Below are 25,255 nucleotides of genomic sequence, written 5' to 3'. Positions count from 1 at the left end.
TCTCTACCATAAGCCACTTCCAATGTTGTTTTAGAGAGTTTAGCAGTACATCCAAATCAGCCTTAAACCATGTGTATGATGTCGTGTGGGTGAACGGTTTGCCCCATGGTGGCAGTGGGATTATGGTATGGGCAGGCATAAACAACGGACAACGAACAGAATTGCATTTATCGATGGGAATTTGAATGCACAAAAATACTCTGACGAGATCCTGAGGGCCATTGTGAGGCCCATTTTTTTTTTAAGGTATCTGTGACATATCTGTATTCCCTTGCATGTGAAATCCATAGAGTAGGACCTAATTACTATTTCCTCATATGAACTGTAACTCAGTAAAATCATAGAAATTGTTGTATGTTGCATTTTTATATTTTTTCAGTATACCTTACTGTGATTCCGTTTTTCTCCTCTTAGCTATGTGTATTGGCATATAGGTTGACTGATGAATGTACAGTACTTTATTTTCTTGAACCACTGAAGCAGCATTCTCACATATGAAATTGTCTTCTTGGCTATTTCTTAAAAATGTATAATTTTTATTTATATAGGCTTTTAGCTACTTAGTTCTATTTCTGCCATATTCCAATTTGTTTAGCCTGATCGGATTCGTAATGCTGATTTTATCTAGCTACGTTAACCCTGTATTTACAGGAATAACTACATTGTAATAAGGGCACAGTAACCCTAAGTGTAACCAATGGTTTACTTATTCAGAAACACTTTTTACCACCTATTCTTGGAGAATGAAATTGTCCAAAATATGTGGAATTGTTATTGGGTCAGACTATACAATCTTTATAAGGGGGGTGAACGGCTAACTACACGAGCCTCGTTGGCGCAGTAGGCAGCGCGTCAGTCTCATAATCTGAAGGTCGTGAGTTCGAGCCTCACACGGGGCAGATGTTTTGCATTTACTAGTAACATTTGAGATCTCAATTTATTTTTGACCTATAAATGCGAACACAAGCTAATACATAGATAAATATGATATCAATCCGAGGCTACGGCATGGTAGAACTGCTTTTACAACACTATTTCCACGACTGACCACACGGTGGACGCGGTGTTCTGTTTGAGATTCATCTCTGCAGGCTAGAGAAGCATATACAGCATAAATCAATCATTAGGACTATACATTGTGTTATTAGAAGAAAAACAATATGTTATTAGAGCTCCAATTGCTGTGGTATTGTTTTAAATGATCGCACAAGGAATAGCCAACATCTATGAACAAAGGACCCACTATGTCATTTTGCACTTTAGGAACGTTTTTCTGTTAGTCTATCTTGTGTGATGTTTCAAACCGAGAATTTCAAAGATAGTGTAGGCTGGTTTGCGCGGTGTGTGTGAGAGAGAGCGAGCGAGAGAGAGAGAGCGCTCAGCTGTATCCAAAAAACAGCGTTTCACTTTCTGAAGCGCATGGATTTTAACTGGAAAGCCCACTGAGAGAGGGAACGTCGTGCGCTCTATTGAACAGACCCAATATGTGATATTCTAACAGATCGATCCAGTTGATAAGGACTGCGAATTTGTTTTGGGATTGTATTACTTAAATAGCCTATTCGGCTACTTTTACAAACGGCCATACTACTGCTAGGATACCTTAATAGTCTATCTGATTGAAATGGTGCAATGTTCCAAACAATACTCCAACGCGTTGACTTTTGGTTGATTTACCTGACAGTTGTACTATGTGGAGCTTCAGGTGCAGGAGTGCACAGTTGCCATGAGGTTAAAACGGCTTTCCAATTGCGCCAGATCGGTCCGTTGAAATGGGTCCCCGAGGCACCTGGAACAGGTTAGTGCGCACTTGACTTGTAGGTCCTAACACAATTTCTCAGCAGAATGTCCAGGAGCCACTTTGCACGTGTGCGTGCTGTGCACCCGTTTCTTTTCCACAGGGAATTGATAAACCACAATCATAATAATGTAACTACAGTAGCCTAGGTCTAGAGAAAGATTCAAGCAAACATGCCTAGTAAGTACTAGTAGATGCTTTATCTTTGTTTAACGACCATCCTAAGAATTGGAAGTAAATCCCTGTGAAGGGAGGCCATCTCTTGTTTCTTTTCTTTTCAAATACTGAGTTTATTATATGGATGTACTGGCAGTAACAGTCACAATCAATAACATTGCAGTTATATATCAGCTTATTATTTGGCAAGCACCAAAAAGCAATCAAAACATTTAAATCAAATCAATCTTGTTTCCTTCACAAATGCACCCCAAAAATCTTCCCTCTCTCAATCCATGTCCTCAATGGACAGGTCAAGTGGCGGTGACCTGAGCCCCATGGGGCCACAATAACTGAGCTGCATGTTGTGTGTGATCATCTATTCTACAGTGTATATATACAGTGCATTCGGAAAGTATTCAGACCCCTTCACTTTTTCCACATTTTGTTACATTACAGCCTTATTCTAAAATTGATTAAATAATTTTTTCCCCCTCATCAATCTACACACAATACCCAATAATGACAAAGCGAAAACTGTTTTTTTAGGAATGTGTAAATGTATTAAAAAGAAAAAACAGGAAAACCAAGACAACGCAGGAGTGGCTTCGGGACAAGTCTCTGAATGTCCTTGAGTGGCCCAGCCAGAGCCCGGACTTGAACCCGATCGAACATCTCTGGAGAGACCTGAAAATAGCTGTGCAGCGACGCTCCCCATCCAACCTGACAGAGCTTGAGATGATCTGCAGAGAAGAATGGGAGAAACTCACCAAATACAGGTGTGCCATGCTTGTAGCGTCATACCCAAGAAGACTCAAGGCTGCCAAAGGTGCTTCAAAAAAGTACTGAGTAAAGGGTCTGAATACTTATGTAAATGTGATATTTCAGTTTTACATTTTTAATACATTTGCAAACATTTTTTTAAAAAATCTGTTTTTGCTTTGTCGTTATGGGGTATTGTGTGTAGATTGCTGAGGATTTATTTTTATTTAATCCATTTTAGTATAAGGCTGTAACGTAACAAAATGTGGAAAAAGTCAAGGGGTCTTTCCGAATGCACTGTAAGTCTGTCACCTGTCATCAGTTACATGATAGATTTGTTTACACAATCCTTTCACGATTGACACATGCAATGACTTAGGCCTAGTTGAGTTTGTAAGTAAGCATGTTGTTATTAACTCTGGTGAGCATCACTCCCTCTGCATCCTCTCTACACCCTTGGAGATTTTGTATTTGGACTTTGATTCAGCTACGTCCAGCCAGCCGGATAACCAAAGTCTATTTCTGAGCTCTTTCTCACTCTCATTCCTGGCTCCACTATCCCAGCTCGGTGTATTAGTTTCATATGGGAGATAAAGCAGTATAATCACCCTGGACCTCATCCAAATGCGATTGGAGCAGAGGAAGCTTTGCTAACTCAAAGGGAACTTGAATACAGGGGATGGGTATATATGAGAACTAGTAGAAGTGTAGAGAAACAATGTCTTTGAACCATTTATTTACACAACTATTTGAGTAAGTATTATTAATCACATTTGGTCAAAGCTTCCAACACACTTAATTTATGTTTTTCACATTTGAGGTCTGTGTCATGCTCAGGTTTGCTTTCCTCTTCTTTCCCAGATGGCGAGCTGCAGATCTGCAAGCACTCAGGCCCGTCGTGTTGCACACGCAAGATGGAGGAGAGTTACCAGGCAGCAGTGCGCAGAGAGACTCTCCAGAATATCCGTTCCTACAGCTTTGAGCTCAAGTACCTCATCGTGGGCCACGCCTCTGCCTTCCAGGGTAAGGATAGGGACAGGATGGAGGGGTAAGGGAGATAGATATGTGGGACAGGAGAATGAGATGATAGGACAGATTCACTGTGTAAAGCCTAGGGACCACTTTGGCCCTCTATGCCCCTCAGTGAGGGGTCAATTCTGAAGTCCATGAACAATGTCTCATGTCATTTGTCAGTGTGACTGCCACATGGTTTGGTTTTATTACATCTTTTGATTTACTTAAAAATCAGTCTCACCTCATTGAATGGAATGGGCTCTGAACCGACACGCAGCCAAAAGTATTTCGTTCTGATAAAGGCAAAATTGTTACATTATTATGGCTGCAGGTAGCCTAGTGGTTGGAGTGTTGGGCCAGTAACCAAAAGTTTGATGGATCGAATCCCTGAGCTGACAAGGTAAAAATCTGTCGTTCTGCCCCTGAACAAAGCAGCTAACCCACTGTTCCCCGGTAGGCTGTCATTGTAAATAAGAATTTGTTCTTAACTGTCACAAGTGCTATCTTCAAATTCCCTGTCATAGATCAGCCAAGGCACAGCGTGCCGGTAGTTCCACATCTTTATTTAGAGAACCCGAACAAAAACAAGAAACAGGTGAAAACTGAAACAAACGTGACGTTCTGGGGCTGCACACACACACAGCTGCACAAAAACAAGATCCCACGAAAACAAAGGGAAAAACAGGCTGCCTAAGTATGGCTTCCAATCAGAGACAACGATAGACAGCTGCCTCTGATTGGAAACCATACCCGGCTAAAACATAGAAAACAAAGCATAGAATGCCCACCCACCTATCACACCCTGACCTAACTAAACAGAGAAAACACAGCTCTCCTAGGTCAGAGCGTGACATTAACTGTCTTGCCAAGTTAAATAAAAATAACAAGTAAATTACACTCAGTAGTAACACGATGTTTGACCATCATATCACATGAGAAAAAACTATGTTATTTTGTTGAGAGAATCCGAGAACCACTTCAGTGGTATTGGATATTGGCTTTGTACTGTTCAATATTGGCTTTTAAAGCAAATAATTAGTCAGGGCTCACATTAAGCAAATAATCTCTCAGAGAAAGAGAACTTGACCTCTGCTCTATCTCTTTGTCTCTCTTTCTCGATGTCTGCCTCCGCTTCGCTCTCTCTCTCTCTCTCTCTCTCTCTCTCCTCTCTCTCTCTCTCTCTCTCTCTCTCACTCTCTCTCGCTCTCTCTTTCACTCGCTCTCTCTCTCTCCCATTTAGAATAGAGAATACACAGTATGTCTTGTTTTGAACCAATGAATGAAAGGGAGTGAAAAATGTTTACATTCACTGAGTATCCCTGGAGATGTGTTACTATTTGAAATCAATCTGTCTCTAACGAGGTGTCTTGAATGGGAGTGAAGAATAGTGGGTTTGTCCTGCTCTGCTTTTCACAGAGAGAGTGGCTGGTCTCTGGCTTCTCAGAAAGGGAGGCTTTCTTGGGGTTTTATCCTTGCAGAAAAAAGACAGATGATGTCAGTGAGTGATGTGGACAGTGTCCTCTGAGCAGGCTTGGTCCTGGCCGATATGCTGCCCTAGACAAGACAAAAAAAATTGCTGCCCCCCTCCTATCCCTGCAAAGTACAATAGTAGCCTAGGTCAGTGTTGGCCTGCAATGCACTATCCATGTGGTAGCCTACCGTTTGCAAAACAGGCAGTTGCATTGGCTTTATAGGCCTCATAACTGAAAAAAATACTTAAGACTAATAATTTTGGCTATTCAAACTCTGAATGTCAGCTACCATAGGCGGCGTGTCTTAAAGTAAATTGAAATACATTTGCCGAAATGATACAATTACACCTGTCTTTTCAAAAATATTTCACTGGAGAGCCTGACTTAACCACAGAGGGACATTAGCTTCTTTAAAAAAAATACATGTGCATTGTTTAAAATCGCAAGAGTGTAGGCCTATGGCTTTTTGGGAAGTCCACAATTTGGGCAGCACGCTTGACAATAGGCCTAGCTGATTATTGAGTTGAGGCTGTCAGTGAAAAGCATCTAAAAATACGTGTGAAGATAATGTGTCTTGAATATTACTTTAAATGTTGAGACAAGAAGGGGAGGGGTGGGTGGCGAGGATATTGGCACATCTCTCTCCAGAATGCACTCAGCTCTCCATTATGCACTCAGCTGTCTCCCGACAATTCTTGCACATGAATTGTTTCATTTGTGTGAATTGTTTGTTCTTTGATTGTGTATTTTCATCAATTCCCCCATTACATACTGTCACGTCCTGACCCTAGTAAGATGTCATTTTCTATAGTAGAGTAGGTCAGGGCGTGAAAGGGGGTGTTTTGGGGTTTTCTATGTTTTCTATTTCTATGTTTTAGTTCTAGTTTTTCTATTTCTATGTTGGGGTTGTTTGGGTAGATCTCCAATTGGAGGCAGCTGATCCTCGTTGCCTCTGATTGGAGATCATATTTAAGTAGGGGTTTTTCTTCCTGGGTTTTGTGGGTAGTTGTTTTCTGTTTAGTGTATGTCACCTGACGGAACTGTTGTCGGTTGTTTTGTTGTTTTGTTAACGTGTATTCATTAAAAGTAAATATGAGCACTATACACGCTGCGCCTTGGTCCCCTTTATACGACCCACGTTACACATACGGTATGTCACCAGTAATACATTTACCGTTAATCCCTGTCATTTGGTTTCATTCATTTCTGTTAATCCATGTATTAATTACAGTCATTTACCGTTCTCATTCTCGGAGTGGAAACATTGTTTGCATAGTTTACAACCTACTACACTTGTGAGAAACAAGTTTTGGTTTATTTCATACCATCATTTACAAGTTTTGTAATTTTTTTCAATTGTCTTTTGTTTGGACTGGTTGAATCAACGTTCTTTCAACGTCATTTGTCAACGTATTGTGACGTGGAATCTATGTGAAAAATACATCGGATTTGAAAAAACTTATCAACGTAAACTGTTGTTTTGAGGGAGAAATTTCAACGACAGGATTATGTCATCATGGTAGCCAAATTTAAACATAGACAAACTTTGTATAAAATATGTTGAATTTTTAAAGCAATGTCAGATAGTCAATGTTATATCTACTATCAGAAAATAATTATAGACTGGGCAGCACCTCCTACTGGAGAATTGATCTGTCTACAGCTACCCATTGGTCTCCCATCCAAGGTTTTTAACTATGATATTTGTCACTGACTATTACCGATGTGTTATCGTGAGAATGTTTGTTGAGAGATCTCCACTTAAAAATTAAATAGATTCACTGCTGCTATCAAAGTCATTCTGAACGGTAGGTTTAACAGAGCAAATTAAATTTAACCATACTTTATCAATCATCAATGATGCTATGTAGGCCTATTTACTGTAGCATTTGCAAAGTCATCAACAGCAATTGTTTGAATTCAACCCAGAATAAAAAATAAAAAAAAATAGATAATACAATAGGCCTAGGATTTCAAGCTCTGGTTGATTGCGGATTTTATATTTAGTGACATTGAATTGTGTTTGGTTGTCAACACAATCAAATATAGACATTTAAAGTAGATGTATCTTCTGCTTGGATAGTTCTATCTGTGTTAGAGGTCGTCTCGGGTCCAAAGAGTTGAACCCGTTCCAAAATGGAGCCTACCCGAATTGTTTTAAGAATTGCTTTAAGATGGTCATACCATGGATCATTTAGATATTTGAATTTGAGGATCCCTTTATGTATGAAAATAATAATATTTAAATGGAAAAAAGACAATGAATTATGAATTTATCATAAGGAATAAAGTTTTGAAGTGTCTGTCCTATATCTAGGAAATATAAGAAAGTGACTGCACTTGAAGAAACTTTCAAAGTTCTTGAAATGTTCCGCATTGACTGACCTTCATGTCTTAATGTAATGATGGACTGTTGTTTCTCTTTGCTTATTTGAGCTGTTCTTGCCATCATATGGACTTGGTCTTTTACCAAATAGGGCTATCTTCTGTATACCACCCCTACCTTGTCACAACACAACTGATTGGCTCAAATGCATTAAGTAGGAAATAAATTCCACAAATTTACTTTTAACAAGACACACCTATTAATTGAGATGCATTCCAGGTGACTACCTCATGAAGATGGTTGAGAGAATGCCAAGAGTGTGCAAAGCTGTCATCAAGGCAAAGGGTGGCTACTTTGAAGAATATAAACATAAAATAGATTTTGGTTACTGCATGATTCCATATGTGGTATTTCATAGTGTTGACGTCTTCATTATTATTCTACAATGTAGAAAATAATAAAAATAAAGAAAAACCCTTGAATGAGTAGGTGTGTCCAAACTTTTGACTGGTACTGTATATTTAACCCCTTATTTTTGTTGGCTCAAAACTGCCTGAGTACTTCCATTCATTTGTATGGGTTACCTTCAGACGAGTCCCGTGACACTTGTGGGGGTCGTAGAGCAAAATGTTTGTAGGCCAAATTGTTCGGACGCTACAGACGTTTTTGTGAGAAGACCGCTTTTCGGGACTTCTCATGGTCTGACAAACACCGCTGTTGCTCGGCCACCTTCCACCGCAGATGTGGAAGGCCCAAATAGGCGGATGCAGTGGATTGAGACTTAAACTAGCTTAAACTTAAGGATTTTGATGGAAGTTTTTTAAATATGTTACTTAGATTGACATATAGGTGCTGGACACTAATAGTTATAAATGAGATTCATGATTTACATCTGAACCTAATTTTTACCCTCAGACTGAGCCATAATGCCAAATGACCATTCAGCAGCCGGATTTAGCTTTTGTTACCTTAGGCTTTTGGCTTTTGCAATACCTATACAAATCTACATACCTCCACCCCCTGCCCACCAGCAAAGACCACACATGTACCCAGGCAACTAAGCACTACTTATAGAAACCCTCAGAGGTTAGAGTAGATTGGACAGACTAACTAACACAACCCTACCAGGCAGTGCAGAGACATGCCCCTGATCTTGCCATTTAGAATCCGCCAAGTTCAAACATTTATGGCCAGGGTGTTTGCCCAATGTGGCGGGGGGGGGGGGGGGGGGGGGGCAGGCAGGGCATGTGGGGTCAGCACTGCAGAGACCTAGGCTGTCCCCTTCAATCTGTCCCATTAAGGAGCCTGTAGCATGGCTGGACGATATGGCCAGGACAGGAGACAGGATAGCAGTCTTGGGAGTCAGCAGTCAGTTATTGTGCTTGATGACCTGTATGCCCTCTTGTCCAGGCTGCTAGTGTGACTCTATCACATCCAATCAAATCAAACTTTGTCACATGCGCCGAATGCAACAAGTGTAGACCTTACCGTGAAATGTTTATTTACAAGCCCTTAACCAACAGTGCAGTTCAAGAAGAGGTAAGAAAATATTTAGCAAATAATAAACTAAAGTAAAAAATTATAAAAAGTACTAAAATAACACATTAAAATAACAATAACGAGGCTATATACAGGGGGTACCGGTACCGAGTCAGTGTGCGGGGGTACAGGTTAGTTGAGGTCATTTGTACATGTAGGTAGGGATGAAGTGACTATGCATAGATAATAAACAGCGAGTAGCAGCAGTGTACAAAACAACTGGAGGCGGGGGGTGTCAATGTAAATAGTCCGGTGGCCATTTGATTAATTGTTCACCAGTCTTATGACTTGGGGGTGAAGCTGTTAAGGAGCCTTTTGGTCCTAGAGTTGGCGTTCCGGTACCAGTTGCCGTGCAGTAGCAGAGAAAAGTCTATGACTTGGGTGACTGGAGTCTCTGACAATTTTATGGGCTTTCCTCTGACACCGCCTTTTATATAGGTCCTGGATGGCAGGAAGCTTGGCCCCAATGATGTACTGGGCCGTACACACTACCCTCTGTAGCGCCTTACGGTCAGATGCCATTCCAGGTGGTGATGCAACCGGTCAGGATGCTCTCCATGGTGCAGTTGTAAACCTTTTGAGGATCTGGCCACCCATGCCAAATCTTTTCATTCTCCTGAGGGGGAAAAGGTTTTGTTATGCCCTCTTCACGACTGTCCTGGTGTGTTTGTACCATGACAGTTTGTTGATCTGGACACCAAGGAACTTGAAACTCTCGACCCGCTCCACTACAGCCCTGTCAATGTTAATTAGGGCCTGTTCGGCCCACCTTTTGAGAATCAGCGTGGCAGACGTGTTGTTGCCTACCCTTGCCACCTGGGGGCGGCCCGTCAGGAAGTCCAGGATCCAGTTGCAGAGGGAGGTGTTTAGTCCCAGGGTCCTTAGCTTAGTGATGAGCTTTGTGGGCGCTATGGTGTTGAGCTGTAGTCAATGAACAGCATTTTCACATAGGTGTTCCTTTTGTCCAGGTGGAAAAGGGCAGTGTGGAGTGCGATTGGGATTGTGTCATATGTGGATCTGTTAGGGCGGTATGCGAATTGGAGTGGGTCTAGGGTATCCGGGAGGATGCTGTTCAAAGCACTTTATGGCTACCGATATGAGTGCTACTAGGCAGGTTACCTTCGCTTCCTTGGGCCCAGGGACTATAGTGGTCTGCTTGAAACAAGTTGGTATTACAGACTCTGTCAGGGAGAGGCTGAAAATGTCAGTGAAGACACATGCCAGTTGGTCCGCGCATGCTTTGAGTACATGTCCTGGTAATCCGTCTGGCCCCGCGGCTTTGTGAATGTTGAGCTGTTTAAAGGTCTTAATCACATCGGCTACCGAGAGCGTTATCACACAGTCATCCAGAACAGCTGGTGCTCTTGTGCATGCTTCAGTGTTGCTTGCCTCAAAGCGAGCATAAAAGGCATTTAGCTCATCTGGTAGGCTCGCGTCACTGGGCAGCTCGCATCTGGGTTTCCCTTTGTGGTCCGTGATAGTTTTCATGTCATGTCACATCCAACGAGCGTCAGAGCCGGTGTAGTAGGATTCAATCGTAATCCTGTATTGATGCTTTGCTTGTTTGGTGGTTCATCTGAGGTCATAGCGGGATTTCTTATAAGTGTCCGGATTCGTGTCCCGCTCCTTGAAAGCAGCAGCTCGAGCCTTTAGCTCGATGCGGATGTTGCCTGTAATCCATGGCTTCTGGTTGGGATATGCACATACGGTAACTGTGGGGACTACGTCGTCGATGTACTTATTGATGAAATTGATGACTGAGGTGGTATACTCCTCATTGCCATTGGATGAATCCCGGAACATCTTCCAGTCTGTGCTTGCAAAACAGTCCTGTAGCGTAGCATCCGCGTCATCTGACCACCTATCCGTATTGAGCGAGTCACTGGTACTTCCTGCTTTAGTTTTTGCTTGTAAGCAGGAATCAGGAGGATATAATTATGATCAGATTTGCCAAATACAGAGCAGGGGGAGAGCTTTGTATGCATCTCTGTGTGTGGAGTAAAGGTGGTCTAAAGTTTTTTCCCCCCTCTGGTTGCATTGGTAAAACTGATTTAAGTTTGCCTGCATTAAAGTCTTCGGCCACTAGGAGTGCCGCTTCTGAATTAGCATTTTCTTGTTTGCTTATGGCCCTATAGAGTTGGTTGAGTGTGGTCTTAGTGCCAGCATCGGTCTGTGGTGGTAAATAGACGGCTACGAATAATATAGATGAGAACTCTCTTGGTAGATACTGTGGTCTACAGCTTGTCATAAGGTACTCTACCTCAGGCGAGCAATACCTTGAGACTTCTTTAATATTAGACATCGCGCACCAGCTGTTATAGACAATAGGCACACCCCCAACCCTTGTCTTACCAGACGTAGCTTCTCTGTTCTGCCGGTGCATGGAAAATCCCACCAGCTCTATATTATCCATGTCGTCGTTCAGCAACGACTAGGTGAAACATAAGATATTACAGTTTTTAATGTACCGTTGGTAGGATCATCTTAATTGTAGGTCATACATTTTATTTTCCAATGATTGCACAATAGCCATTAGAACGGATGACAGTGGGAGTTTACTTGCTCGCCTACGGATTCTCAGACAGCAGTCCGACCTGCGTCCCCTTTTCTTCCGTCTTTTCTTCACGCAAATGACGGGGATTTGGGCCTGTTCCCGGGAAAGCAGTATATCCTTCTCGTCGGACTTGTTAAAGGAAAAAGCTTCTTCCAGTATGAGGGGAGTTATCTCTGTTCTGATGTCCAGAAGAGACGGTAGCAACAACATTATGTACAAAATAAGTAAAAAAATAAGTTACAAACAACGCTAAAAAAAGGACAAAATAGCACAGTTGGTTAGGAGCATGTAAAACGTCAGCGTCCTCTTCGGTGACATCTTAATAATATCACAGATGAGCATGATCCCTGAGTAATCCCTGCTCTTTCAGCTTCCTGCCAGCTCTTAGAAAACTGTTGGAAAAAATGCTGTTTGACCAAATCCAATTATATTTCTCTGTAAACAAATTAACATCAGACTTTCAGCATGTTTTAGAGAAGGCCACTCAACATGTACTGCACTGACACAAATGACTGATGATTGGTTGAAAGAAATTGATAATAAGAAGATTGTGGCACCTGTACTGTTAGATTTCAGTGCAGCCTTTGCTATTATTGACCATAACCTGTTGAGAAAACTTGTGTTATGGCTTTTCAACCTCTGCCATATCGTGGATTCAAAGCTGTCTATCTAAAATAACTCAAAGGGCATTCTTTAATGGAAGCTTCTCTAATGTCAAACATGTAAAGTGTGGTGTACCGCAGGGCAGCTTTCAAGCCCTCTACTCTTTTCTATTTTTACCAGTGACCTGCCACTGGCATTAAACAAAGCATGTGTGTCCATATATGTTGGTCATTCAACCATATACCTATCAGCAACCACAGCTTATGAAGTCACTGAAACCCAAAACAAATAGTTGTCAGTTTTGGAATGTGTGGCCAGTAGTAAACTGGTCCTGAACATATCTAAGAGCATTGTATTTGGTACAAATCATTACCTATGTTCTAGAACTCAGCTGAATCTGGTAATGAATGGTGTGGCTGTTGAACAAATTGAAGAGACTAAATTACTTGGTGTTACCTTAGATTGTAAACTGTCATGGTCAAAACATATAGATTCAATGGTTGTAAAGATGAGGAGAGGTCTGTCCGTAATAAAGAGATTCGCTGATTTTTTGACACCACACTCCAAAAAGCAGGTTCTGCAGGCTCTAGTTTTATCTTATCTTGATTATTGTCCAGTCATATGGTCAAGTGCTGCAAAGAAATACCAAGTTAAGCTGCAGCTGGCCCAGAGCAGAGTGGCACGTCTTGCTCTTCATTGTAATCAGAGGGATAATATTAATAGTATGCATGCCAGTCTCTCTTGGCTAAGAGAGACTGCGTCACTTCTTATATTTCTAAGAAACATATTTTGGGGGGAATTTCCAAATTGTTTGCATAGTCAACTTACACACAGCACTGACACACACACTTACCCCACCAGACATGCCACTAGGGGTCTTTTCACCGTCCCCAGGTCCAGAACAAATTCAAGGAAACGTACAGTATTATACAGAGCCATGCGTGCATGGAACTCCCTTCCATCTTATATAGTGCAAGTGAACAGCAAACCTAGTTTCAAAAAACAGATAAAGCAACAACTCACGGCACAATGCCTCTCCCCATGTGACCTACTTGTTGTGTGAATTTACTGACATGTACAGTGAGGGAAAAAAGTATTTGATCCCCTGCTGATTTTGTACGTTTGCCCACTGAGAAAGAAATGATCAGTCTATCATTTTAATGGTAGGTTTATTTGAACAGTGAGAGACAGAATAACAACAACAAAAAATCCAGAAAAACGCATGTCAAAAATGTTATAAATCGATTTGCATTTTAATGAGGGAAATAAGTATTTGACCCCTCTGCAAAACATGACTTTGTACTTGGTGGCAAAACCCTTGTTGGCAGTCACAGAGGTCAGGCATTTCTTGAAGTTGGCCACCAGGTTTGCACACATCTCAGGAGGGATTTTGTTCCACTCCTCTTTGCAGATCTTCTCCAAGTCATTAAGGTTTCAAGGCTGACGTTTGGCAACTCGAACCTTCAGCTCCCTCCACAGATTTTCTATGGGATTAAGGTCTGGAGACTGGCTAGGTGTAACAGTGTAGGTTCCGTCCCTCTCTTCGCCCCAACCTGGGCTCGAACCAGGGACCCTTGCACACATCAACAACTGACACCCACGGAGCATCGTTACCCATCGTGCCACAAAAGCCGCGTCCCTTGCAACGCAAGGGGAAACCCTACTTCAAGTCTCAGAGCGAGTGACGTCACTGATTGAAATGCTATTAGCGCGCACCACCGCTAACTAACTAGCCATTTCACATCGGTTACATAGGCCACTCCAGGACCTTAATGTGCTTCTTCTTGAGCGACTCCTTGGTTGCCTTGGCCGTGTGTTTTGGGTCATTGTCATGCTGGAATACCTATCCACGACCCATTTTCAATGCACTGGCTGAGGGAAGGAGGCTCTCACCCAAGATTTGACGGTACATGGCCCCTTTCATCGTCCCTTTGATGCGGTGAAGTTGTCCTGTCCCCTTAGCAGAAAAACACCCCCAAAGCATAATGTTTCCACCTCCATGTTTGACGGTGGGGATTGTGTTCTTGGGGTCATATGCAGCATTCCTCCTCCTCCAAACACAGCGAGTTGAGTTGATGCCAAAGAGTTCCATTTTGGTCTCATCTGACCACAACACTTTCACCCAGTTGTCCTCTGAATCATTCAGATGTTCATTGGCAAACTTCAGACGGGCATGTATATGTGCTTTCTTGAGCAGGGGGGACCTTGCGGGCGCTGCAGGATTTCAGTCCTTCACGGCGTAGTGTGTTACCAATTGTTTTCTTGGTGACTATGGTCCCAGCTGCCTTGAGATCATTGACAAGATCCTCCCGTGTAGTTCTGGGCTGATTCCTCACCGTTCTCATGATCATTGCAACTCCACGAGGTGAGATCTTGCATGGAGCCCCAGGCCGAGGGAGATTGACAGTTCTTTTGTGTTTCTTCCATTTGCGAATAATCGCACCAACTGTTGTCACCTTCTCACCAAGCTGCTTGGCGATGGTCTTGTAGCCCATTCCAGCCTTGTGTAGGTCTACAATCTTGTCCCTGACATCCTTGGAGAGCTCTTTGGTCTTGGCCATGGTGGAGAGTTTGGAATCTGATTGATTGGTTGCTTCTGTGGACAGGTGTCTTTTATACAGGTAACAAACTGAGATTAGGAGCACTCCCTTTAAGAGTGTGCTCCTAATCTCAGCTCGTTACCTGTATAAAAGACACCTGGGAGCCAGAAATCTTTCTGATTGAGAGGGGGTCAAATACTTATTTCCCTCATTAAAATGCAAATCAATTTATACATTTTTTGACATGCGTTTTTCTGGATTTTTTTGTTGTTATTCTGTCTCTCACTGTTTAAATAAACCTACCATTAAAATGATAGACTGATCATTTCTTTGTCAGTGGGCAAACGTACAAAATCAGCAGGGGATCAAGTACTTTTTTCCCTCACTGTATTTGTAACTGATAGATATACACACACTACATCTTAATGATTTTAAATGTATGTAAATTGTAAAGCATTTTGTCTGTAATGTCTTTTTTAGTATGTGTCGGAACCCAGTAAGACTAGCTGTCGCCATTAGCGTCGGCTATTGTGGATCTTAATAAATCAAATCAAATGCCCTTTTGTTTGGAACACCGTTGCTAGGATACGTCCACATAAGGGGAAAGAGGCGGAGAGTCCTGATTCAGTGCCCCTGAATTTGAAAAGAGAGTATCGCACTCCTTCCCATCACCCCTCTGCTCCCACGCCCACCCCTCTGTCTATGGCTCACACAGGTTTAAGATCTCCAGCTTCCGTCCACAAACCTGGAGGTGCGGACCAGTATCACATTTACAGTGCTGTCCTTCCCACGTCCCATGTGCTGCGCTGTGTGTGTCTCTGTGTGTGTGTGTGTGTGTGTGTGTGTGTGTATGTTCCTGCGTTGGTGTGCCACTCTGTCTCTGTAACTCTATGCTGGTAGTTGCAGCGCGGCTTAACCTTCACGATAGGTTCTTGTGGAACTGACTTGCACACATAATTGGAAATTAATTTGTGTGAACCTGAGGTGGTTGAGGACGAGTCCTTTCTGAAATGTGACTACAGTTGTAGGTTGTAGTCTGTCTGTGTAAAGGGCACCCAGAGGCTGCCCATGGGAATGGTCTGTGTCCCACACACAGGAATGACTTAACCAACCCTTTTGTTGGAAAACAGAATGCAGATAGAGCATGGTCAAATTATTTATCATAGTACATTTCCAATCCTTTTTTTGTGTGTCTGCAAATCAGGTGAAAAACATAACCACAATTTCACAACCTTTAAACTATCATATGTCTGTGATGATCAGTATATTTTTTTCTTGAATTTAGAATGATGTGAGTAACACCTCCGTTCCTACCTCTGTCTCCAGTTTGCCTCATATCCAGGTGTCCCGGTGTCAGAGTATGGGGTGTGGCCGTGAGTCCATGCTGGTCACGCTGGGATAAATTTGGCCCCGGAAGCTGTAGACAGCCTGTTCTGCCTGGTCCCTTTGATCCCACTCAGCGCCAAGGTTACATCAGCCAGCAGTAGACAGATTAGAGTGAGAGGCCCTGCAGAGCAACTCGGCAGTGCCCTTGCTACACCCTGGAACCATGTTCCATAACCTCTATTTCAGTTGTAGACTGTGTACTAATCCCGTTGAACCACATTATTCAAAGTTGGGTTGTTGAGATGTTGGAAATGAAGAAAAAAAACAATCAAATTCACAAACAAGGTCTGGGTTTTGAATGGCCAGTTGTACAGTACTATAGTACAGTGGTCAGTCAGGTTATGTCTATGAGCTGTACATTGTAAAAGGCCAGGGCTAATTAGTGTCCCTGCTGGTCTTCCTCTGTATGTATGTTTTCATTAGGTTCTCATCTCAGTCCTCAGCCTGCAGCTGCTGTCCACCTCTGCATTTTCCCACAATTTGAGCAAATACCTCCTATCAACCAGGGAAACATTACAGCCCACTTAACCTGGGCTATGCTCATGGACTGTGTCCTCTCACAGTGGCTGGCTGTGTGCATGGAGAATTAGCCTATACCAGCGGTCACCAACCTTTTCTGAGTCAAGATCACTTTCTGAGTCAATAAGGAAGCTGAGATCTATCACTCAGATTTGTTAAAAACATGACTTAAAAAACGTAAGCCTATGCAACATAAACCAATAGTTCTGTAGCAATGAGGTTTGTGCAGTCGGCTCTACATCTTAGAAGGGAGTGAAAGTCTCTTAAAGTTATTTCTATTGATGGTAGAAAATTAGTTTTCACTGAACTCTAGTAGTTGTATGCTTTCCAAGATATGATACCCCTTTGTGTTGCTCAATCAACTGTTCTCTCATTGGAGGCTCAGATGCAGTGGCCCCTGTCCCTGAGGTGTAAATACTTGGACATTCACACGTTCCCAAAAGCTGTTGACTTCCTCTGACCAGAAGGACCCAGGGTTTCCATTAATAACCTCATCACCACACTGTCCCGGAGAGATGGCTGTGTGGCTCCCGCTGTGATGATGTGTGTGTGTTAGTGTGTGTGTGTGTGTGTGTGGGGGGGGGGGGGGGGGGGGGGGGGGGGGGGGGCATGCCGCCTGCTTGGATGTATTTGCAATATCCATTGGGATCAACATTTAAAAATGGTTTGAAATTAAAAGAAAAAGTATTTGTATGCAGTTCCACATGTGTACTTAGAGGAATATATGCAAATTGGCTGATAACTCCACCTATACAACAACATGGGCCGAGGACTATACATCCTTTATGCAGGGTTCATACAGACATTGGCAAGTCAAATTCAAGGACTTTTTCAAGCACTTCATTGTAATTTTCAAGGACCTCAATGTTATATAACTATATCATTTATATAATTGTACATACAGGGCCTAATATAGACCCCCCAAAATAAAAGCACACGAAAAATGTTTTTAAAAAAGTAGGCCATTACCACTTTTTAGGCCTTGCCAAAGCATTGATATTCAAATGTATATTATATTCTAAAATATGTGAGAATAATGTGGACTTGCCTGACTAAATAAATTGGATACATACATGGCAATTTTTCTGTAGCATATGTGGCCGACACAGGCACACATAATAAAGCCATGAATAGCGGTAGCATTAATCTTGGTAAAACTTTACTAGACACGCAGCTGACATAACTTGTCATAACCTGTCATAATGTGGTCCTAACATTGTCATTACCAGTGGTGGAAAAAGTATCCCATTGTCATTCTTGAGTAAAAGTAAAGATCCCCTTAATAGAAAATGACTCAAGTAAAAGTGAAAGTCACCCAGTAAAATCCTACTTGAGAAAAAGTCTAAACGTTTTTGGTTTTAAATATACTTGCTGTAAGTATCAAGGTAAACGTATAAATCATTTCAAATTCCTTATATTAAGCAAACCAGACGGCACCATTTTCTTGTTTTTTTATTTACTGATAAAGCCAGGGGCACGCTCCAACACTTAGACATCATTTACAAACGAGCATGTGTTTAGTGAGTCTGCCAGATCAGAGGTAGAGGGATGACCAGGATGTTCTCTTGATAAGTGTGTGAATTAGACCATTTTCCTATCATGCTAAGCATTTTAACCTCTATGGGCTAGGTGGGACGCTTGCGTCCCACCTACTCAACAGCCAGTGTAATCCCGTGGCGCGATATTCAAATACCTTAGAAATGCTATTACTTCAATTTCTCGTTAATCTAACCACACTGTCCGATTTCAAAAAGGCTTTACAACGAAAGCAAAACATTAGATTATGTCAGGAGAGTACCCAGCAAAAAATATTCACACAGCCATTTTCCAAGCTAGCATATAATGTCACATAAACCCAAACCACAGCTAAATGCAGCACTAACCTTTGCTGATCTTCATCAGATGACACCCCTAGGACATTATGTTATACAATACATGCATGTTTTGTTCAATCAAGTTCATATTTATATCAAAAACCAGCTTTTTACATTAGCATGTGACTAGCATGTGACTAGCATTCCCACCGAACACTTCCGGTGAATTTACTAAATTACTCACGATAAACGTTCACAAAAAACATAACAATTATTTTAAGAATTATAGATACAGAACTCCTCTATGCACTCGCTATGTCCGATTTTAAAATAGCTTTTCGGTGAAAGCACATTTTGCAATATTCTAAGTAGATAGCCCAGCCATCACAGGCTAGCTATTTTGACACCAACCAAGTTTGGCACTCACCAAACTCCGATTTACTATTAGAAAAGTTTGATTACCTTTGGTGTTCTTCATCAGAATGCACTCCCAGGACTTCTACTTCAATAACAAATGTTGGTTTGGTCCCAAATAATCCATAGTTATATCCAAATAGTGGCGTTTTGTTCGTGCGTTTAAGACACTATCTGAACGGTAAATAAGGGTCATGCGCCCGACGCGTTTCGTGACACAAAAATTCTAAATATTCCATTACCGTACTTCGAAGCATGTCAACCGCTGTTTAAAATCAATTTTTATGCCATTTTTCTCGTAAAAAAGCGATAATATTCTGACCGGGAAAGCATGTTTACGTTCAAAGAGAGAGAAAATAAAAACATCTCGTGCCCTCGTGCACGAGCCCCAGTCTGATGGTCCTCTGACCGGCCACTATCCAAACGCGCTAATGTTTTTCAGCCAGGGGCTGCCTCGATATCATTTAGCTTTTTCCCGGGTTCTGAGAGCCTATGGGAGCCGTAGGAAGTGTCACGTTACAGCAAAGATCCTCAGTCTTCAATAAACAGAGCCAAGAAGAACAAGAACTTGTCAGACAGGCCACTCCCTGTAAGGAATCTTCTCAGGTTTTTGCCTGCCATATGAGTTCTGTTATACTCACAGACACCATTCAAACAGTTTTAGAAACTTTAGGGTGTTTTCTATCCAAAGCCAATAATTATATGCATATTCTAGTTACTGGGCAGGAGTAGTAACCAGATTAAATCGGGTACGTTTTTTATCCGGCCGTGCAAATACTGCCCCCTATCCCCAACAGGCTAAATGTAATGAGTACTTTTGGGTGTCAGGGAAAATGTATGGAGGAAAAAGTACATTATTTTCTTTAGCAATGTAGTGAAGTAAAAGTTTTCCATAATATAAATAGTACAAATACCTGTAAAGTACAAATACCCCCAAAATACCCCCCAAAACTACATAGGTAGTACTTTCAAGTATTTTTACTTAAGTACTTTACACCACTGGTCATGACCCATATATTTACACCTGTTGTAACATATATTGCATTATTTTATGGCTGGATATGACACCTACATAAGAGTGTCAAAACCCACATTTATTCAACAGTGTTGTTTCCCTGCCAAGATGTTTCCATTCGTTTTAAAGTTTTTTGCTTAAGACCTTTTTTGTTGTTGTAATTAATTCTTTATAGTCATGTTGTTTTCCATCATTTTAAATAACTTGTTGAAATTACACTTTATGACACTATGACATATGACCGTCCTGTATCACTTTACTTGGACTAAGGGTGTGTTCGTAAATTCAATCTGGAGTGCCAGAGTGTGCTCTGGGCTTTCGTAAATTCAGAGCTTTGTCAGATTGTCATTTCGTAAATTCAGAGCATTTCGCTCTCGTAGTGTTCAGAGCGTGCACTGGACGCTCTGGCCGAGGAGTAGGGTTGATCTGAGCGTTCTGACCTCACAACGGCAGTCAAGCACCCAAGCTAACTGGCTAACATTGGCTAGCTTGCTAGCTACTTCCAGACACATATGAGAGAACACCTCACTCTGACCATTTTACCCACCTTAGCAGAGCAGGTTAGGCTGTTTTCATGTTATCCAGAGTGTTGGTGACTGTAAATGTGCTGCTGGCATCAATTTAATTACACTTTTTTGCTGAAGGCCAGCATCCCGGAGTCGCCTCTTCACTGTTGACGTTGAGACTGATGTTTTGAAGGTACTATTTAGTGAAGCTGCCAGTTGAGGACTTGTGAGGCTTCTGTTTCTCAAACATTACACTCTAATGTACTTGTCCTCTTGCTCAGTTGTGCACCGGGGCCTCCCACTCCTCTTTCTATTCTGGTTAGCGCCAGTTTGCGCTGTTCTGTGAAGGGAGTAGAACACAGTGTTGTACGAGATCTTCAGTTTCTTGGCAATTTCTCGCATGGAATAGCCTTCATTTCTCAGAACAAGAATAGACTGATGAGTTTCAGAAGAAAGTTCTTTGTTTCTGGCCATTTTGAGCCTGTTATTGAACCCACAAATACTGATGCTCCAGATACTCAACTAGTCTAAAGAAGGCCAGTTTTATTCCTTCTTTAATTAGCACAACAGTTTTCAGCTCTGCTAACATCATTGCAAAAGGGTTTTCTTATGATCAATTAGCATTTTTAAATGATAAACTTGGATTAGCTAACCCAACGTGCCATTGCAACACAGGAGTGATTGTTGCTGATAATGGTCCTCTGTACGCCTATGTAGATATTCCATAATGTTTCCAACTACAATAGTCACTTACAACATTAACAATGTCTACACTGTATTTCTGATCAATTTTATGTTATTTTAATGGACCAAAAATGTGCTTTTCTTTCAAAAACAAGGACATTTCTAAGTGACCCCATACTTTTGAACGGTAGTGTATGTGTCAGGTTTTGTGGGTTTTGACACTCTTATGTAGGTGCCATAACCAGCCATAAAATAATGTAATATATGTCACAACAGGTCTAACTGAATATATGTGTCCGGACAGTGTTATGACCATATTATGACATGTTATGTCAGCTGTTTTGACATATTATGATATGGTGGGTGTCAAGTAAAGTGTTACCTAAATCTCACCATTTGAATCTCACCATCATTGTTTTTATAATGAGAAAGCGACCAAAAACCAGGTTCCTTTTGTAATGGAAGGATTTGTATGGAAACCCAATTTGAAGCCAGCATTAGATGTTGTCATCCTCATAATAATCTTCACATGGTTTTACCGCAACAGAGTAGCACAACACTTAATTTTAAGTGGCGGGAAACAAACGGAAGTGGCCACATCTCATGTCATGTTATTTCATTACCATATCATATTGTGAAGAAGCACACTAGGCTAAGTCATTTGTCATTATATCCAGAATAATTCCTAACAATATGGTTGGGTGTTGTGCAATAGTCTATCCTACACAATTGTGCACAGTAGACTCAGTGTCCAATCCGAGACACCAAAACATATACAGTACCGGTCAAAAGTTTGGACACATCTACTCATTTGTCATAAATGTCGTAAGGATTGGACCAAGGCGCAGCGGGTAAAGTGCTCATCTTCTTAATTTATTTAAAGAAAACACTTTAAAAAAATAAACAAACGACGAAAACAGTTCCATAAGGCTTCCAGGCTATACAGAAAATAACCACCCACAAAACACAAGTGAAAACAAACCCAACTAAATATGGCCTCCAATTAGAGATGACGACAACCAGCTGCCTCTAATTGGAGGTCATTGCCAAAAACCCAACATAGAAATAGAAAACTAGATATACACATAGAAATAGAAAATATAGAACATAAACCAAAAACACCGAACCACACAAAACAAACACCCCCCTGCCACGCCCTGACCAAACTACAATGACAAATAACCCCTTTTACTGGTCAGGACGTGACATCATTCAAGGATTTTTCTTTATTTTTATTATTTTCTACATTGTAGAATAATAGTGAAGACATCAAAACTATGAATTTTTATTTTATTTAACTAGGCAAGTCAATAAAGAACAAATTCTTATTTACAATAACGCCCTAGGAACCGTAGGTTAACTGCCTTGTTCAGAGGCAGAACGACAGCTCGGGGATGTAATCTAGCAACATTTCGGTTACTGGCCCAAAGCTCTAACCACTAGGCTACCTGCCACTGAAATAACACATTGACATTTACATTTACGTCATTTAGCAGACACTCTTATCCAGAACGACTTACAAATTGGTGCATTCACCTTATGATATCCAGTGGAACAACCACTTTACAATAGTACATCTATATCTTTTTCAAATTTATTTTATTTTATTTTGTATTTTTTTTTTTGGGGGGGGGGTTAGGGGGGGTGGGTTAGAAGGATTACTTTATCCTATCCCAGGTATTCCTTAAAGAGGTGGGGTTTCAGGTGTCTCCGGAAGGTGGTGATTGACTCCGCTGTCCTGGCGTCGTGAGGGAGCTTGTTCCACCATTGGGGTGCCAGAGCAGCGAACAGTTTTGACTGGGCTGAGTGGGAACTGTGCTTCCGCAGAGGTAGGGGGGACAGCAGGCCAGAGGTGGATGAACGCAGTGCCCTTGTTTGGGTGTAGGGACTGATCAGAGCCTGAAGTTACGGAAGGGCCGTTCCCCTCACAGCTCCGTAGGCAAGCACCATGGTCTTGTAGCAGATGCGAGCTTCAACTGGAAGCCAGTGGAGTGTGCGGAGGAGCGGGGTGACTTGAGAGAACTTGGGAAGGTTGAACACCAGACGGGCTGCGGCGTTCTGGATGAGTTGTAGGGGTTTAATGGCACAGGCAGGGAGCCCAGCCAACAGCGAGTTGCAGTAATCCAGACGGGAGATTACAAGTGCCTGGATTAGGACCTGCACCGCTTCCTGTGTAAGGCAGGGTCGTACTCTGTGAATGTTGTAGAGCATGAACCTACAGGATGGCGTCACCGCCTTGATGTTAGTGGAGAACGACAGGGTGTTGTTCAGGGTCACGCCAAGACTCTTAGCACTCTGGGAGGAGGACACAATGGAGTTGTCAACCGTGATGGTGAGATCATGGAACGGGCAGTCCTTCCCCGGGAGGAAGAGCAGCTCCGTCTTGCCGAGGTTCAGCTTGAGGTGGTGATCCGTCATCCACACTGATATATCTGCCAGACATGCAGAGATGCGATTCACCACCTGGTTATCAGAAGGAGGAAAGGAGAAGATTAATTGTGTGTTGTCTGCGTAGCAATAATAGGAGAGACCATGTGAGGATATGACAGAGCCAAGTGACTTGGTGTATAGCGAGAATAGGAGAGGGCCTAGAACTGAGCCCTGGGGGACACCAGTGGTGAGAGCACGTGGTGCGGAGACAGATTCTCGCCACGCCACCTGGTAGGAGCGACCTGTCAGGTAGGACGCAATCCAAGAGTGAGCCGCGCCGGAGATGCCCAATTCGGAGAGGGTGGAGAGGAGGATCTGATGGTTCACAGTATCAAAGGCAGCAGATAGGTCTAGAAGGATGAGAGCAGAGGAGAGAGAGTTAGCTTTAGCAGTGTGGAGAGCCTCCGTGACACAGAGAAGAGCAGTCTCAGTTGAATGACCAGTCTTGAAACCTGACTGATTTGGATCAGAGAAGGTAATTATGAGAGAGATAGCAAGAGAGCTGGCCAAGGATGGCACGCTCAAGAGTTTTGGAGAGAAAAGAAAGAAGGGATACTGGTCTGGAGGGAGGGATTGAGTGTAGGTTTTTTGAGAAGGGGTGCAACTCTTGCTCTCTTGAAGATGGAAGGGACATAGCCAGCGGACAAGGATGAGTTGATGAGCGAGGTGAGGTAAGGGAGAAGGTCTCCGGAAATGGTCTGGAGAAGAGAGGAGGGGATAGGGTCAAGCGGGCAGGTTGTTGGGCGGCCGCCGTCACAAGTTGCAAGATTTCATCTGGAGAGAGAGGGGAGAAAGAGGTCAAAGCATAGGGTAGGGCAATGTGAACAGGACCAGCGGTGTCGTTTGACTTAACAAACGAGGATCGGACGTCGTCAACCTTCTTTTCAAAATGGTTGACGAAGTCATCCGCAGAGAGGGAGGAGGGGGGGGAGGGGGAGGAGGATTCAGTAGGGAGGAGAAGGTGGCAAAGAGCTTCCTAGGGTTAGAGGCAGATGCTTGGAATTTAGAGTGGTAGAAAGTGGCTTCAGCAGCAGAAACCAAGGAAGAAAATGTAGAGAGGAGGGAGTGAAAAGATGCCAGGTCCGCAGGGGGGCTAGTTTTCCTCCATTTCCGCTCGGCTGCGAGGAGCCCTGTTCTGTGAGCTCGCAATGAGTCGTCAAGCCACGGAGCAGGAGGAGAGGACCGAGCCGGCCGGTAGGATAGGGGACATAGAGAGTCAAAGGATGCAGAAAGGGAGGAGAGGAGGGTTGAGGAGGCAGAATCAGGAGATTGGTTGGAGAAGGTTTGAGCAGAGGGAAGAGATGATAGGATGGAAGAAGAGAGAGTAGCGGGAGAGAGAGATCGATGGTTGCGACGGCGCAATACCATCTGAGTAGGGGCAGAGTGAGTAGTGTTGGAGGAGAGCGAGAGGGAAAAGGATACAAGGTAGTGGTCGGAGACTTGGAGGGGAGTTACAGTGAGATTAGTAGAAGAACATCATCTAGTAAAGATGAGGTCAAGCGTATTGGCTGCCTTGTGAGTAGGGGGGGATGGTGAGAGGGTGAGGTCAAAAGAGGAGAGGAGTGGAAAGAAGGAGGCAGAGAGAAATGAGTCAAAGGTAGAGGTAGGGAGGTTAAAACCTGTTAGGGACCGGGGCGCGAAATACAAATACCTCAAAAATGCAAAAACTTAAATTTCTCAAACATATGACTATTTTACACCATTTTAAAGACAAGACTCTCCT

At 42.6% G+C, this 25,255-nt stretch overlaps 1 protein-coding gene and 1 non-coding gene across 2 annotated transcripts in view; both read left to right on the top strand.

Moving 5' to 3' along the window:
* Positions 1-826: 826 nt before the first annotated feature.
* trnam-cau (transfer RNA methionine (anticodon CAU)) lies at positions 827-899 on the top strand. The gene has a single exon. It is a non-coding gene; the product is annotated as a tRNA-Met (tRNA).
* A 375-nt stretch (positions 900-1,274) lies between these two features.
* Positions 1,275-25,255, top strand: part of LOC106584350 (glypican-5) — a 146,474-nt gene continuing 122,493 nt past the window's right edge. Inside the window, exons 1-2 of the mRNA XM_014169563.3 lie at positions 1,275-1,798; positions 3,578-3,739. Coding sequence (XP_014025038.3) covers positions 1,633-1,798; positions 3,578-3,739 — 328 coding nt within the window. The 5' untranslated portion in view covers positions 1,275-1,632. The remainder of the gene's footprint in view (positions 1,799-3,577; positions 3,740-25,255) is intronic.

This window comes from Salmo salar, chromosome 23, assembly GCF_965601325.2.
Source record: "Salmo salar chromosome 23, fSalSal1, whole genome shotgun sequence".
In the NCBI taxonomy this organism is placed as follows: Eukaryota; Metazoa; Chordata; class Actinopteri; order Salmoniformes; family Salmonidae; genus Salmo; species Salmo salar.
The sequence above is the reverse complement of the archived record's forward strand: the minus strand, read 5'-3'. Positions and strand labels throughout refer to the sequence as shown.